Source organism: Zootermopsis nevadensis, unplaced genomic scaffold, assembly GCF_977971745.1.
Source record: "Zootermopsis nevadensis isolate Lab colony 2312 unplaced genomic scaffold, Znev_1.0 Znev_ptg000016l, whole genome shotgun sequence".
Taxonomy (NCBI): Eukaryota; Metazoa; Arthropoda; class Insecta; order Blattodea; family Termopsidae; genus Zootermopsis; species Zootermopsis nevadensis.
In genome coordinates, this window is record NW_028259148.1 from 7,531,428 (window position 1) to 7,548,715 (window position 17,288).

The window sequence follows — 17,288 nt, forward strand, 5'->3', positions numbered from 1 at the left end:
TTCCCGATGATACTTTATTATATTACAGTTTGTTCGCCAATCAATGTAATTATAATATATTTACGATTTTTTGTATTTACCGTGACCTTCCAGGGCCGCGTTCCTTTATCTCAAATAATCTTATGACCAGTCCATAGGTATACTAGAACTGGTAGCCCCTCTGTAGTGGCTTCCACGGAGATAAACTCCAATAAATGGTAAAGGTGGGTTTCTCACAATTGGTGAGTTCCTGCCCTCGGTTTGTCTTCTCACCTTCCCCGGATTGACCGATACTCTCAGTTCCCTGAGGTGGTATACCAGAACCGCTTGGTCCATTCTCAGAAGGATCAATCTCTCTTATGTGGCTTCCGTCAAATCTTTTTAATTTTCGTGTTCCATCTTCGTTCCACGAGACCTGGGGAACACAGGTCTGCACCCGCAAAGACATTGACACGACGGTGTGCCGTTCGGTGCCCGAAAGGATCGTTAGCAACACTTCTGTCACCTCACCGCCTTAGTGCCATGCCGCCTTTGACACTCTAACTCACATAGTGGCTCATCAGTTTAGGTTTATGACTCGTGTGGTTTTGGATCACTCGAAAACTGTGATCCCGGGTTCGAATCCCGCTCAAGGAATGTATTACTATTTTATATTATTCTGCCTCAAGAATCCTGCCATTTGTATGATCTGAAGCTTTCACGGCGACTAAGTATAATGAATTCTACTCGGGCTACCAGCTGTGTCGGGTGGTTGAAAGGCGAAAATACCAACTTTTCAAGAACCACCTTCGTTCTCGTCCTCAGGGTACTGAAGTGGATAGAGATCCAGTCCGTGTTATATATGAACGTTGATATTTCTACCTTTCAACCAACTGACACGGCTGGTAGCCCGAGAAGAATTAATTAAAACTGCCGTTTGTTTGAGAATTAATAATTTCAGAACCACTTCCGAACCTTAAAAGACCTGAGGGCCCAGTTCGTAGAAGACAAAGACGAAGAAGTGATTTAATGTAATGTCATATACAACACCCAATAGAGCGTATAAAAATAACAGAGAGAATTTACGACCCAGTTTGGAGTAGGACCACAGATAATTCTTGAAATGTCAAATGCAGCTCCGCATCCATCAATAGTCGATGTGGTCAAGCTGATTCATATTCACATTCTCTGCTTTAAGTGCAGAAGGTAACAGGTTGTTCACAAATAACATGAACGTTAAATGGGGTACATCATGGTGCACGGAGATAGTACCTGTACACAATTTTCCAGGCATTTCATTAAAAAATGTATACAAATTTATTCTAAAGATATTTCAGATAAATTAACACAGCCTAATAAGACCTCAACTTTATTCTATGTATCTACTGTTCTGTATTGTAAACGGTTTTAATAATGTCGTGAACTTATAGACATTTTTGCGTTTCATTTTAAAGTACACGTAAGAATGGATAGACACAGTCTACGAAAAAATAGGTTTTACAATTCTCATTTCAGAGTGCGTATACCACATTTCATCACAATCCGTTGTGTGCCTAAAATAGGACGGAAAAACAGCGATATAGAGAAATAAAATTGATTAATCTTATATTATCCCATGATTCCTAAACTTTATTTATCCATGGACACTTCTCTGAAACAGATCCCAATCATAAGCTAATTTTCACCTAAAATGAATTTTTTTATGTGTTTATATATTTAGGAACTGTTTGGGAATCACTATTAAGCCGGAAAACAAATGAGACAAAATATGACAACGTTTTAAGAAATTTATCTATAGGAAAAAAAGCCAGAAAGTAACACTGGTCTAATTATAATAGGGGCTGTTGACTTAGCCACTAGGTGATGGCCATCGTAAAAAATACCCACTTTGACTTCTAAGTCGAAGCCTCCCATTTCAATGCTTGTGTTTACCAACACTGTGTTTATGTGACGGAAGGAGCCGAGAGTAGCCGAAATGGCCGCGCGTACTGGGGTTAGGTAGCGCTGCATCTGACCCGTTTCATTCGAGTATTTGCGCTGCTAGTAAGTGGTAGCGAATGGCGTCCGGTAAGATAATGCTTCTGTGCGCGATAGTGCTGGGGTGTTCAGTGGTGGCATTGGGGGCGCCCTATCCAGAGGCGGGAGGAGAGCCCTGTCAACCAGATAAACTCACCGTCTATAAAGTGGTGTTACAGACTTCCTGGACTCGGGATCAGTTCCCGAAACACTACCCGGACTGGAGACCCCCTGCACAGTGGTCTAAGCTAGTGGGTGAGTACCATACTTGCCTGTCTTACGTAAGGTACAGGAAAGATAAAAGCTTGTTTCCATCGGTATGCTGTCTTCTTGCTACGTTTGTGATGCCAGTGGAAAGACAGTGCGTGATGAGACTGGTACGAGATGTCGCTCGATTATTAGGTTATGTTATGACACTCGAAATTACAGGTTATGTCTGTTAAAGTGTATATGTTTGAGCGCTTGTGACGCAACGGCAGGTACGTGGGACGGATCATTCTTTTAACGTACTTTACCGGTATTTTTTTAAATTAAGGCGGGACGCATGAAGGAAACAATTCATAGTGTGGATCCGAATTATTTCTGTGCCAGCACGATCGATTGGAATTCAGGTCTAAGATACAGAAGATATATACAGAATTTGATCGAATGTGGTATGGTTTTCAGAAACGTTCTGTGGATCTACTGGTAGGTGTTAAGAAGAGTTGCAAACGACGTTATTTTTATCTTAGAAATAACAAAAGCGTAAAAAGCATTATTATGATGGAAAATATTGTTGGTCTTTTTACAGTATTTTTATAAAATATGAAAGCCTAATGAAATTCACAGCTAAATATACGACGAAAGGCTTTCATTTGTCATATTTATATTTTAATGTGACTGGTTCCTGAAACTTGAAAATAATTCATTGTAAGTGAAGCCTTAATGAAGTTTGTTTATAGTGAGATTTTGAAGTGATCAGATATTGCTCTAGGGTCATTAATACATTTTAGCGCCGCCCGTATAAAATCGGATTAGAAAAATGCATTCTTGCTTTTTTCATGCGTCTTCCGAAAATCGTAATTTTTCGCGTTATTTAATGCAAGTTCTCTTTTTAGCGCTGGATTTATTTTGGTTTATGGGCAATATAAGATATGCTCTTAGGGTTTGGGAACGTCTGCAAATATTAGTGAACTGGGCGACAAGCAGTAGGGTTGGTGAAGCGGTACGGCAACCTCACGAAACGTGACCAGAATACTGACGAAACGCCGCTCCGTTGTGCTGATCAAATTCACTTTTTGGAAACCGCTTACGTTTTGTTTGCGATGTCACGCTTTTTTTACTCTTATAAAAACAATCATCACGCGAAAACGAATGTGAAAATTTTGTTGAGTACGTAGTTAGTCCGCGAGAGGCAGCTCTTTCTTTGCAAGGCAACTGGTATTTTCACATACGGATTCATCTCTAACCTTTCTGTTATACTATGCAGCTAGCTTCCGTAAGCGTTTAGACAAACTAAAGTTTTTCTTTTCTGCTTATTACAGATTATAATTTAGCTTATCCGTATCATGATGTTACGTTAAAGAAATTAATTAGGCCAACTCCAGGGATATTAAGCTGTGGAGAATGTGTTCAAGAAATTTATGGAACACAAAGGTTCAGTTACTGTGTTCAAAATAGCTCGCCACTGGTTCCTACTATGAACCATACGATCCATCCACCTCTGTAAAATTAATTTTAATATTATCCTTCACTATTCTACACCTATATTTTCCAAGTGAACCTTACTTTCCCTTCAAGCTATAAACATTTATAATGTCTTCCATGCGTTCTACATACTCTATCCATCTCACCTTTCGTAATTTGATCACCCTAATAATAAGATTACCTGAGGAGGTAGTTTTGGCTATGAAGTTGATAGGCGAATGACGTCTTGATGTGATTACACCTGGAAACTTATCTGATGCGACTGGGCAGACGTGTCTCGTTAGAGGGAACTGTCTTCAGGGCAAGATAAAAGTTGCAACTGTGTGTCGTACCATGTACCAAGAGGAAGCTATCCCCAGTATTAAACGCCTCAGAATCAGCAGAGGCGCATAATGATTCAGCGATGGAAGCGATCCCATCTGAAGGAAGAAACCTGAACTGGCAATTGTTTAATTAGTATTGGGTAGGATGGGAAATTCATTGCACAGCGCGTTCCGTATCCGCGCGCGATTTTGTGAAATTTAAAGCCGATGCTACTATTTTGTAGCGCAATTTATAGGATCATGTATTTTAGCGAGTGTAACAATTGAAGCGAATTTTACATTATATGAAAATTATTCTTGTAATGTAGTTTTAATGCATGTGCGTTATCAGAATTTGTATGCTTCTGTTGTTATAAAATGTGACATCTTGCTCTGATTAATTAGTTCACAAAAATTTTAATGAAACAGCATGCGATTACCAGTAAGTATTTTGTGCACGGTAGCTACATAAATTGCAGACGAGCTGTATTAATTGCCAGATGTGATAATATTTTTTTTTATCTTGCTTAATCGATTCGCTGCTATGGAAAGAGTGGATATTATGTTGCGTAGCAGTGTGTCACACGAAAAAAATGATGTTTATAAAATAACTTAATGATAGTCACGTAATTACTGTTTATTTAAAGTTGTTGGGATGTAAAATCATAAAATGAAATATATGGGCATATAATGCTTATTAGCGAAACGTGAAATACACACACGATTTTGGTAGGTAAATCATTGGGAGAGAGGCCTAGACAATGTTGTAATTCATTGTGGAAATATTGCTTCGGTAGCCATGATCATTATTTTATTGTTGTTTTTTCATTATTTTATCTTCCCGTTTCTTAACTTACCTCTCTTGGTTTCATATGTTCTCTCTTTCAGTTCCTCCTTTTTATTCATAATTTCTCTCTTTTCCTTTATTTAGCCTATGTGTTTGCTTGCTTTTCATTTATTCTTTCTCTGGTATGAATGAGTAGCCGATGGAATCCACGCCTAAACCGCGCGGCTTCAGTTGCCTGTCCATAATGAATATGAATTATATTGTTCATTAGCATGCCGGATAGTGTCTCAAAATCGGTCGGGATGGATTTTCGTAACAAATACTGTGCTGTATTAATTCTGATAAAACCAATTGTATGTAGGTTTGACAGGAAACGTGACACTTTCGTGAAGATTAATACACACGCAGTCGAAAATATATTGAGGACGTGGTGGGACCAATTGCTCAGTTCGTAGTACATCCTCATTAAACTCATCCCAGCCCGGCTAAGTTGTTGACTGCCACTACGTCGAGAATCCTCGATCGGTATTCAAACCCAGTAATGAAGCCCTCTTATGCTGCATAGCTCACATCTCTGTGTCATTTCGAGCATTACTAACAAATGATAGCGTGAGAACGAGGGCGTTAAGCATATTTAACTGATAGACCAGCAGGGAGTCACTGAAATCAGGGTCTCTCTCTGCATTTTTGTGCGTCTTGTGAAGTATTTCACTGTATTCTTATGTGTAATAGTATAACATGTTTCTGTTGCGAATACGTTTTAGTTCATGCAGTAAAACTGATTTATATCTAATTGTTTTGGTAATTTTTGGTCTTTCGGAAACGTAATCCGAAATTGTAACGTTGGGCTTGTGGGAAACAACTAATCGCTTATGAAATTTTGTTTCACGAACTGTATCGGTTAACGAAACTGTTCGTAAAATTTGGGACTGCACGCACATCAAACTTATGATATAATGTTATTTATCGAAAGAAAGATTATTGCAAGAAATTTGAGACTGTGCTCCCCGTAACTGATTAAATGGTTAGTGCGATCTCTTTACACGAATTGCATATATATAATGTTAAAGTTCGGGTCGTTTTTGCTCGACCACATGTTTAATATCCAAAATAATCTCGATTGTGCTTGGTGCTGGGGTTATGCACTGTTGTAGGTCGAAGTTTATTTTCGTCCATTTAGGTTCAGTGTAATCAATACTTTATTTGAATGTCGAAAACTGCTTATAGGCGTACAACAAAAAATGTGACACGCCATTAAATGTCAGTGTCATTAAGGGAGTTTTTAATTTGAAGTTTTTTATGTTGGGTTTGTATTAAGCTAGTGTAAATGAACTAATAGTTACATCCTTGAATTATTGTGAGTTTAATGTCGATTAACGCTCTCAAGAATAGAATATGTGAGAACTGTCATTACTGAGGCTACAGAATTATAAATAATACATTTAGAGATAGAACAAATTTATATTATTTCGGCAAACTGTACTTTCTTCTCTCGCTTAAGCCCTAAACGTATTGCTCGTTTGTCCTGGCCTGAAATGACAGCCATGTTTCTATCTGTTTCGTGATAATAGATTACTAATTGCAGTCTGTGTGTCGACATGACGTCTGCTTCATGACAAATTTAGATTTGTTCCTCTTATTAGTGTATGAAAATGATGTAATTTTATTTGTCAGTGTGTTGTCTATGTTTGAACATACTGTAGTTTCATACATTAGGGAATGAAATGGAGGCTTCATGATACCTCATTTTGTGACTTTTTTCTAATAGTCTTATAGACAAGTGCAATGAATGCTTTACGTTTGAAATATAAAATACGTTGTAAAATTTGAGGTTTTCACAGCAGTGAGTATGAAGATGTTAACATCGACCAGTCTACACAGCGCAACAACCCAGAAGACAGAAATCTTCATAAAATACGTTATGCGAATAGAGTTTAAACAAGCAACACTTCAGTTGCCGCTGATATTGTCAGTTAATTACGCTACGTTACTTTAATTTGTTAATGAACAGACTTCAGAGGCCGGCGTTCTGAAGCGACCTTTAGGTACTCAGCCCAATTTGCACTACTTGGCGTCTTATTACTCAGAGGAGGTATTCGGCCGACGAACAATGTAATAATGACATCATCAAATTGTTGGAGGTGATCGACTACGGTCCTAGTCGGTCTTCTGTGTCGAGTGTATATTTAGTTACTAGCATAATGGCCCCAATGCGGGGAAATTAGACACACGCATATATTTTGTATGTGCTATTGCCCAAAACTTAGTTTTCTTACGCCTTGGAATCAGTAAAATTTGTAGGAAGGTAAAGGTTTCGTGGATTCTAGTACCGGTTAAAATGTTTTCTGTACCTTGGAACCTAATTGTAGCAGAAGGAAATATATAAGAAAAAATTTTATGGGTGAGGAGGTACAGATCCAAAGCCCACAGGTCTGGTAGAGGTGTCCTGGGTTCAAATTTTGATGAAGATGGTTTTCTGTATGTTACAAAATAGTTGCAGTAGATGGTGGTGGTCTGCAGATGGACTGACTATCGGTATTATAAAACGTATTGAAACAAATAGTTTTCCTGTTTTATTGCACTTGAATTGCTTATGTAATTTGCGGTAACTTGTAAGAAAGAAAATGCTTTAAAGAGCGTCTTAAATGAATCCCCGAAACGCTGAAACGTTTTTAAGATCCCAGCGCCAATTAATTATGTGGCATGAACTCCGGACGACAGAGTCCAGATGTTCTTTAGAAACACCAGAGATGTTTTTATCGCGTTGTGTCTAATTGGACACTGGAGGTATTAAATGGGGTTAACATTCAGAGAAGTGTGACGAGTTACTTTTTCTCTTCGTTGCAACGCGTTCTGACAAATTATATTAGTACATTACAGCGAGCGGTATCAAGCAGAAAGTTGTCATTTCCAACTATTAACAGTCTTCAGAAACAGGGCTCCTTGACTGTACTCCAATGTACCACATCACGACAGGACTGTCAGTTTTAAAAATTCGCAATGTACGCGGACACAGGGATCTTCAACTACATTATAGCGGGCCATGTCACACAGTAGGTGTTGTCGGCTTCAGTCCTTTGGACGCTTTTATACAGAATGTTACTTATGACGTGATGATGGTACAGTGAAGGCGAAACAGTGACGATTAATCGATACGATAATCTGACAAGACGACAGTCAGTGCCGCCTATCGCCAGAGAAGAGAAGATTAATGTATCGCGAGTGTTTTAGTGTTTCGCTGGGGTAGCAACATGGATAATTTCGTAATTCTTCTAGGTCATTTTGTTTAGTAAAAACGAAGTCCAGAACTGGAAAATATAAAACTTGCCGGTTTACATTATCACAATCGATGTGTGTTTTGGAACACGTTGCTTCTCTCCACGTGTTGCTCTGTTTCTGTATATCTCTCACAAGATTACAACAATTTCAAACATCATTGAAGATGATTATTATGGGCTGTAGCGCCGTAGTTTGGTAGAAGTTTAACGACGTTCCTGATGTGTTTGCTGCCTTCATCATCAGGGAAATGATGGTCCTGATGACGGAGCCATCTTCATAATCGCCGCCGATAGAACTTGAACTCTGATTTAACTTCCTTGTTTCATCGTGTATAATTATTTATAAATTTCACTATTCTGGTTCAGTTCACTGGCTTCTGTCAAGTTTACCCACAGCTTTTGTCGAAGTTCCGATGTACCTTACCTAGTATTTCTTTCTTTGTCTTCTTCCATCTTCTCATTCACCAGAAAACCAATATTTCCTCATCTGATGACATGCCAAATACTGAAGCGTTGTAGGTTATAACATTTCAGTGGATCATCTCCGTTGAGCGAGGCCCATATCATGTCATCTATCGCATCGACATCATATCGCAAGTAAAGTTAGTTCTGTGTTAGAATGCCCTTAGAAATCTTCAGACACAAGGCTTCTCACATACATTACAGCGATCCGTATCGTAGAACGGATTGTCAGTTTTAGCCCCTTACAGTTTTCAGAGTGCTGCAGTGTGTGCAATATGTTTAAACCGTGTTTTGAAATATTTGAGACACACTTATTTTTTATCTGTTGAAAATTAAAGTGCAAACTTAGTGGAACTTAGTTGGACTTTGAATTGAGAAATACAACGCACTAATGTTCTTAATCACATTATTTGCAAAATTTGCGTACAAACATGTAATTTTCTGCACCTAAATATTGTCTATGACACCACTTCATGCAGAATTTATTCTTTGTGAAATTACAAGCCACCGACAGTAACAACGTAACCCATTTTGTTTAAGCAGCGTATTTCATATGTGCACCTCGGTTGTGTTGTAACATCACTTATTTGAATGAACTGAGGAAAATAACGAAAAATCTCATTCAGTCAATTGCTAAAGTCGAGATACGAAAAAGGGGACTTAACAAATGTAAAGTAAGTCATACCATCACGCTGCCATGTTTGGTGTTTCACCGTTCCTGTCATGAACTTTGTGTCCTCTAAGATAAATATTTTATAAGATTATTTCTGGCGACTTGTAAGGGGTTTCCTTCGGTACTACGCTACACTAAAATGCGCTGTGCCAATGGCGAGAGGGTTGTTTATAGGAGCGCCGTCTGTTGAACCGCTCTTGAACTCTGTCCTCACGACAAAGATCCTCCTCGCATTCCTCGATGTGGTCAGCGCTGTCACGACTCCCGGCATCTCTCTTATTCTCTTCATTACTAGAACGACCTTGATGTCGACTTCTGTCTCGCACGTAACTCAGTGTTTTGTTTCCGCGGTGTGGCTGGTGTGCAATACAGTGTGTGTTTGTGTAAACACAGGGGCATGGCGCATATTGTAGTCTGCTCATTTTACAAATGTTCGCCGTAGTTCAGAACACTTACCCACTTTTCGGTAATAGTATCCTGGCCAGATAAATGCATTGTAATTGTTTAATTAACGTAATGATTAACATTTAATGGACGCAAAAAATATAATTTTGCCTGTTTGTTTGTACTGGCGTTAAAGTGATCTCTCGCATTGAGGGGAGAACGCAGATTGAGGGTGTCGGAGAGTAGAATGCTGTGGAGAATATTTAGAACTGGAGAAAACTGCGTGCTACATGCTTAGATGTCATCATCCTACACCCGATCATACAAAATAATATTTTGTGATGGGTACAAATTATGGTATTCCTCACTGTGCTTGAGGAGATGAGAAATGCGTGCAGAATTTTGGTTGGTATGTCTCCAGGTGAAAGGCCACTAGGAAGACGTAGGCAGAGGTAGCGGGGTGATATTAAAATGGATCTGAAGTTACCTGCGCGTGTGTGAGCAGGTTTAACTTCTGTCAGGATAGGGATAATTGGCGGTAATTAACTTCCTAGTTCCGTGAAAGGCTGCGAATATTTTAATTAGCTGATCAACTGTCAGCTTGTCAAGGAGGACTCGTACTCCATGCAGTTAATTAGTTAATATGACTATTTTGCATATGTATTTTCGTTTCGACTTAACTTACCTGACCTTGATTTTATCAGCCTGATAACATTATGCTTATGTGAAGAAAATAAATTATTAATTATTTTCTTTTTGCCGAAGTATGATATTTAATTGATTAAAAATGATGCGGTTAACGTATAATTATAAGATTTTTCCGTTCTTTTCATTGTGTGTTCTTGACAGCTGTAGTCCTGTTGAAGTTGACCGCGTTAATGGATGTGGGACACTTGTACATGTCTGCCCGTCGTCATATCTGAAGTCGCTGAAACAGAAAATGAGCGTTCTTTCCCGTGGATTTTCAACATGCAAATCGACATCTAAGCCAGTTTCATACAGAGACATTTAGGAAAGAGCCGTCTGTTCAATGTTAGCCGCATGAGCATATACCTCTGAGGTACTAGGCTGATTACATAGGCGTTTCTATAGTGAAGAGTCATATTTTCAGGCTTAGATGTACTCACCAGAGACGCAGTGTCTGCAGAGGGGAAATTATCTTTACATCGAATGTGACATTTTTCTGCGGCGTTGATTTATAAACTGTGTCACCTGGGGAAAGGCCGAGCGCTTCGCCAGGAAACTTCGTGTATTGCCTGACACTGGCTGTCGTCTTCAGGCGGCTGTAGTACAAGGGACACGGCCCCTCGAAAACTAATCTTAAGAATCTTTCTTGTGTTGTTTTTTAATTACGGTTCTCTCCGGAGTTATCCGTTTAAGGTAGCTGACGTTAGTCCACGTCTCCGGAATTATTTTTTGTTATCAACCGCGGTGGGAAAATTGTGGGCCTTCGACTTGTGAAGATTAAACAAGAATTAAAAAATGTTTTCTTTACTAGCTTGCATTTCTCATCGCTTCTAATGTATATTTTTCGTAAACAATTTTTTTTATCAACCAGCCTAGGTGGTTAAGAAGTTTTCCTGCCATTTATAGAACCTGACTTCATTTCCATATTCATATAAACCCGCTACTGGACCCAGTTCTGACGCAGTTTAATCCAATCCACACCCTCAAACAGTGACCTAGGACAAAATTCGTGTAAGGGTTACCAAAGCAGTAACATCGGATGACGTTAGAGCAAGAATGACTTACGGCGCAACAGTGCCTCCGGGCCACATTAGTGCAGTAGTTACCTACGTGATGAGGAGAACGTTTTGGAATTTTAGTGTACTCCAAAGAGTACAGTTTTCAGATCTTGTTACATATCGATAAAACTAGTCCATCTGTGTTTATGATCGAAAGTATGTTGCCCACGTGCATGCCTGGTTTATTAAGGCTGACTAGTAACAATTATTCTTTTGTTTCTAGGTAAGTGAAGCATTTGTTTCGTTGCCGAAGTCATGACGAATGAATACAGCCCACCGACAACAGTAAGTGACTTGTTCATTTACATAACTGACAGCATCGAGAAAAGTGTTATGTCCTCAAGCAGTCTAAGAATTTTCTGATATCTTTCGTTATCAGCGTTGCGAAAAAATGCCTGATACCTATATAATTTCGGTATTGACTTAATTGTTCTTAACGTGTTAATAGCAACATTTTTTCAATTAGCTTTCCAAAAACACTTCAACTTCCCACACTTTTATCTACCCTTTATGCCTGTTTTTTTTACAAGGAGACCATATGAGCATAATGCATAAATCTATGTTTACCGCTGTATAGTCGCTAGGCAATGTTGTACAGTTTAGTGCATAAATGTATTTATTTAAATTTAACAAAACTCGTTTTTACGCGACGCATCACATCCTTTCGTTTTCAGAATCGGAATTTATTGGTACGTTATTTAATCTTTGTAATTTGTAGTACTTCAACTCTCATGTCAGTTAAAGTGACCTGCCGTTCTTTACATGGTTTTTGAAGTCTGCTGAGGATTCTTGTGGAAGATAAACCCTTTAAAGCCCGGTGGTAACTATGCGTCCCACCTTTTTCAACGATCAGTAACTATTCAGTTTGCATTGATGGTTTTTGTATGATTTTTACTGTAAACAGGGATTATTTCCTCAAACAGCATTAACCAGCATATCTTTTTAATGGTGAGGTATTGTGTTTTCTTTGCGGTACGGACTGAATTCTTCAGTGTTATTTAGACGAGCTTTATCTTCAAAGGGTTGAGAAGCTCTACGTGAGTGCCTGGGGGATTGGATTAGTCTTGTGGGTTGCGACACCGTGTAGTTTTTTGCATTCTTATAAAAGTTTCGGAACAAGATATCGCCTCCATCGAGTAATATTTTAGTTTTTTATCAACGATTCGGAGAAATATTGTCTGCACCAGCAGGGTAGAAGTTAAACCCTGAACATGGAAACAAAAGAGCACACCGCTGACAACTCACTTTGTCATGGAAACCTCAAATGCCATTCTTGCATGCGCATTATATAACTAACTTTGCTCGTCTCAATAAACCAGACACCAAAATTATGTGGCAAGAGTTTACATAACTCAACAAACAATGTTTCCAGCAAGTTATGCCAAGATGTAATGCACGTGACTTGTGTTAGGGATGATTCTGTCGGATACTGAGGTTTTGTGATATCTTGGTTTATCCACCCGAATAAGGGATATTAGCTTGTAATTGCAGTTTATCCATTTCGATAAGCCGTTTGACTCTAAATAGCGGCCTTAGTTAATGCAGTTTTTAAGTTCCCTACGATCTGTTTAGGGAAACAGTGCGGAAATAATTACGGTTCAGTATATTAGATTGTTTTATTTTAATGTAAACAAGTTCTTTCGCGTTTCATTAAATTGACATTCCATTCCGCCGGGCCTTACGACATTTCTCGGGCCTCCAAATTTTTCCATCAGCTTCTAACCTCCCTCTACATCAATTTCTTTCATAACCGTCGTGGTCTATTTTAAGGTCCGTTTAGGGTGAACAACGAAAACAATGTAATTAATGTTATTAGATGAGAGCATGATTATGTAAGTGAAAATAAGATTAGTAAGTTTGTATTGTAGTTTAACGACACTGATCCAACTAAACATGCCATTCAGTGTCGAGGGAGGAAATCAGCTAATTAGAACTCCTGGGAAGTTCCCGTTTCGAATCCCGGCGCTGAGTATCCTAGCTGAGATACGTCCTGCGTGTTCTCCAGACAGTGCCTGGATTATGCCTTAAAATTGGTCAAGACTAAATCATTCGACATCAGAATTTGTCATTCACACTCGTAGAGCATCGAAGGTATTGAGTTGCTGATAAAGCGTTGTTAAATGAAACAATAAGAAAGCGAATAAAAGTTTACTGAGTCGCTTAGATACAGTCGGCCCGTGGCCCACCACCAAGAGACGTCTATTTTTCCAGGCAGTTCAGGGAGATAATACAATTTCACAGGAATATAACTCGTATCGAACACAGGCGAAAGTTCAGCGTAAACAAATTTTATATATTAAACGTGGATTTGCGTTGTTCAGAGTGCAAAGTTACTCGCTTGCTTCTGTAATCCTGTTTGAAACTGCTTTACGCATTGGACTGATGACAGCTTCCTTTTACTGTATTCAATGGAATGTTTTGTTTTATGACCGGTACCTACTGTTTAAGCTGTAATGTTCAGAAGGAAAAATACTTTTCGGAGTTTCAGTTGCAAGTTTTATGTGTTATCTTCGGGAGGAGTAAGTATGGTTTGTCATTTCGAATCTTTTATTGTCCATTTTTCGAATATTCGTTCAATTTCAATTGCATTTTCCCAGAAACAGGGCTTGAAAGATTTAAACTTCTTAAGCAGTACGTTTAGAATTTCTTGTCGGAAGATCAGGATAGTTTGAACAGTAAAGTGGCAAAACTACACAGTACAAACTCGGCGTTTACTAGAGAACCTGAGGAAAATAGGGAACTATAAGGAATGTAGGTCTTGAGTTTAATCTGATTTTAAACGTTCTGCAGGTTAATCTGTGAATTAATTATTGTGTATTACAGATGACTGTCAATGGAGCACAATAAAGGGAAGGCTTCGTGAAGTCAGAGGTTTTAGTGTTTATTTCAGGAAAATGTGGCAACGTTGCAAGTGTGGAAGTACAGTGATATATTTGTAACTGAAAAATAAGAACAGAAAACAGGAAAAAAGGTTAAAGAGAAATAATAGAAGGTGAAACAGGAAGAAGGGAGAAAAGCATTTGGCAGGCTGAGTGAGTAGTTGGCTCGCTGAGGATCTATCCTTGGATGTAGTCGGGGACACCGCTCTTACAGCAAACATTTTAACCACCCTTAATCTCGTCTATGCAGACCCGGAATTAGCCAGTCGTGGTGCTGCCATTGTTCTATATTTATTTGTCTTTCTTGTTCGTTAGTTCTTTGAAAATTGATTCACCCAAAGGAAATCCTAAGCATCTAGGGGTAGACGCAAACACACCATTAAACATTAAATGTTACACGACGTTCAGACGTATAGACCAGTGGTATTCAACCTGGGGTACACGTACCTCCGGGGGTACGTGAAATTTAAAAAAATATATTATTTTATGACAAACACTGAATAATCAGTAATGTAATTTATTTAATTTATTTTAGATGTAGATTATATGCTATGTATAACTTGAATTATACACCAACAACTTTGGGGGAACAAAGTTGAAGAGAAATTATATCTGGGGGTACGCGAACAAAAAAGTTTGAATACCACTGGTATAGACTATAACACAAATCAGGTAAATGCAAAGTCGCTCGCCTTTGAACAGAACACTATGACTTTGTATATTCATTTCGCATCATCCCATGCTTGTCTGTGCCTCGTCAATCTTGTATTTCTAGTCCTCATATTAAATTTAAGACAAATTAAGATCGTATTTTATGATTTTCTCCATCCACCTGAAATGTTCTCCTCTTAGGTCCAAATATTCTTCCCAGCGTCTTGTTGTCAAACACCTCTCAAGCCATATACAAAGAAATACAACGAATGATTTCATCACTTCCGGTTTTCGAGCTTAGAAAATGTCAAGCGGTTTATTTTTGTTGCATAGAGTGTGTAGTTAAATCTACAAGTTCTTAGGTAGCAGATGGGAAGATGAATTATTAATCTGAACGGTTACAAACGTTTCTTCAATATAAGCTGCTGAATTTGAGGTTACAAGATTAATGGTACGTAGATAGACGGATAGCGGAATATGGATGGATAGATGAATCGATGTAGATGTCTATTATTACCCGTTAGGCGTATACATGTCTCGAAACAAGAAAGTGAAGTACTGATAGTGAGTTGGAGAAGTAATAGAGAAATATACGTGTTTTTAAATGAAGTTTAGATTATTTGTGACTTTTCAAGAATGCGTCTTGACAGATGTCTACATTATCCTTATGTTCTGTCTAATACCAGTCAAGGAGATTAATTGATGATAACTCGATAGAACATAGCTTACAGAACGTTGTAATATCTGTTAACGTCGGTTCCAATTTCTATCATTTGTCATTAAAATTAATCTGTTACTTCCACGTCTGAAATGAAGGATTTGCATCAGCAATGGGAAAACTGTTGTATGGCAGGTCCCGCTGCTGAGTGAAAGACGCTGGTTAGAGGCCTGTGAGCAGTCTGAAAGATGTGCTGGCTGCGAGAGGATTAAATATCACAACCGAAAGTTTTATGGCGAAATGACAAAGCACTCAGCGACACACAAGACGCCATCTGTATCTCGTTCTCTGGCACGGTAAGACAAGTGACCACACTGATCACTCATCTTAACGGAGATAAAAGAGTTGGAGTGATGGGACAAGTTAGAAGGCTGTGCGCAGTGCAAATAAAAAATGTGTGCCGTGAAATATGGTTTGTAAACAGCTTCGATCTGTGGAGTACTTGAAACCAAGAAGGGTCTGATTCTGAAATGTGCCCGTTCATAATATATTTTTACTGGTATTCGACTCTAACATGTAAGTACATTTACAAGCATGGGATGTAATATTTCGTGTGTCTACCAAGTAGAAGTTTTACAAATTACCTATCACGTTTTGCAATAATTAGATTTTTAATACTACACTGAAACGTTAATCGAGATTAAGGAAGCTGTACGAGGTGCGATCGGAAAGTTTAAAGACTGTGTCAATAGAGGGCGAAGCGGATGTAGTACGAGCTTCTGCCGCTAGGGGGCGCGGCCTACATTCATAGTGAATCAGTGTGCCAGCCGGCATCATCGAATTAACATTTGTTTCTTAGTTACGGGCGTTTTGGTAGTGCATTACACCGACCCTCCTGCGATTTCGGAATGGCGTGTGCATCAAATTTTGCCAAAGACTCGCCAAAACGGCTACGGAAACCTATGAAATGCTAAAGCAAGCATTTGGGGAGTCCGCAATGGGTTGTGCACAAACTTTTTGTGTGGCATTCACGTTTTACGTAGGTTACACAAAATCTGATGGCGTCCATACATAAGTTACAATACGGACGATGAAACAAGACCTTAATTCATTATGAGCCGAGATTACGTTTAAAGATGGACACTAGATATTATCTCCAAGACCACTGCCGAAAGTCACCCGTAAATTGAGTTTGTATTTAACTGAATATCGTTCAGGTGGTCAAGAATTTTCTTGCTGTCTATGAAAGCTTAATTTTCATTACCGTGCTCAAAGGAACACATTGCTTACAAGTCTAGGCCTCATGTAGGGTTCTGTGACATTCGAGGATGTAGCATCTCCTCTTCTCGGCTGACCACGACACTTTTTCATACTAACAGCCGTCTCCTGTATACGCAACCTCAGGGCTTGACATGCCTTGGTGACAATGGACGCCCTTAACACTGCCTGGATCTTCAGAGTTGAAACTCCACGTGTTTCTAAAATTAAGTGGTTTAAACTTGTCTATCGAACGGATACTTAAAACATTTCCAAGGAAGAATCTACCAGCCAATAAAGATTACCGGCTAGGCCGAAAGAAATTGACTTTACATCAGTTTGGATATGGGTGTGATTTGTTAGTTTCCATATTAATGTTATCAGCAGATGCTGTCTGGACTTTAATATTGAGAGTTATAGAGACAGGACTCGTCGAAGGTAACTTGAAGGATTAAACTGCATTAGGATGAATTTCGTAGTTTATTTATTTCGTTAAGTATTACACTGCGAGAAAATGGAAGTTTATTTTCGGTAACACGTGGAATAATGGGT

At 38.8% G+C, this 17,288-nt stretch overlaps 1 protein-coding gene across 2 annotated transcripts in view; it reads left to right on the forward strand.

The window, feature by feature from the left end:
- The first annotated feature begins 1,992 nt into the window (after positions 1-1,992).
- The window catches only part of mspo (M-spondin), a 169,375-nt gene continuing 154,079 nt past the window's right edge, over positions 1,993-17,288 (forward strand). For both annotated transcript variants that reach the window (XM_087349571.1, XM_087349572.1), the window contains exon 1: positions 1,993-2,229. In XM_087349571.1, the coding sequence (XP_087205697.1) occupies positions 2,016-2,229 (214 nt within the window). In that variant the 5' untranslated portion in view covers positions 1,993-2,015. The remainder of the gene's footprint in view (positions 2,230-17,288) is intronic.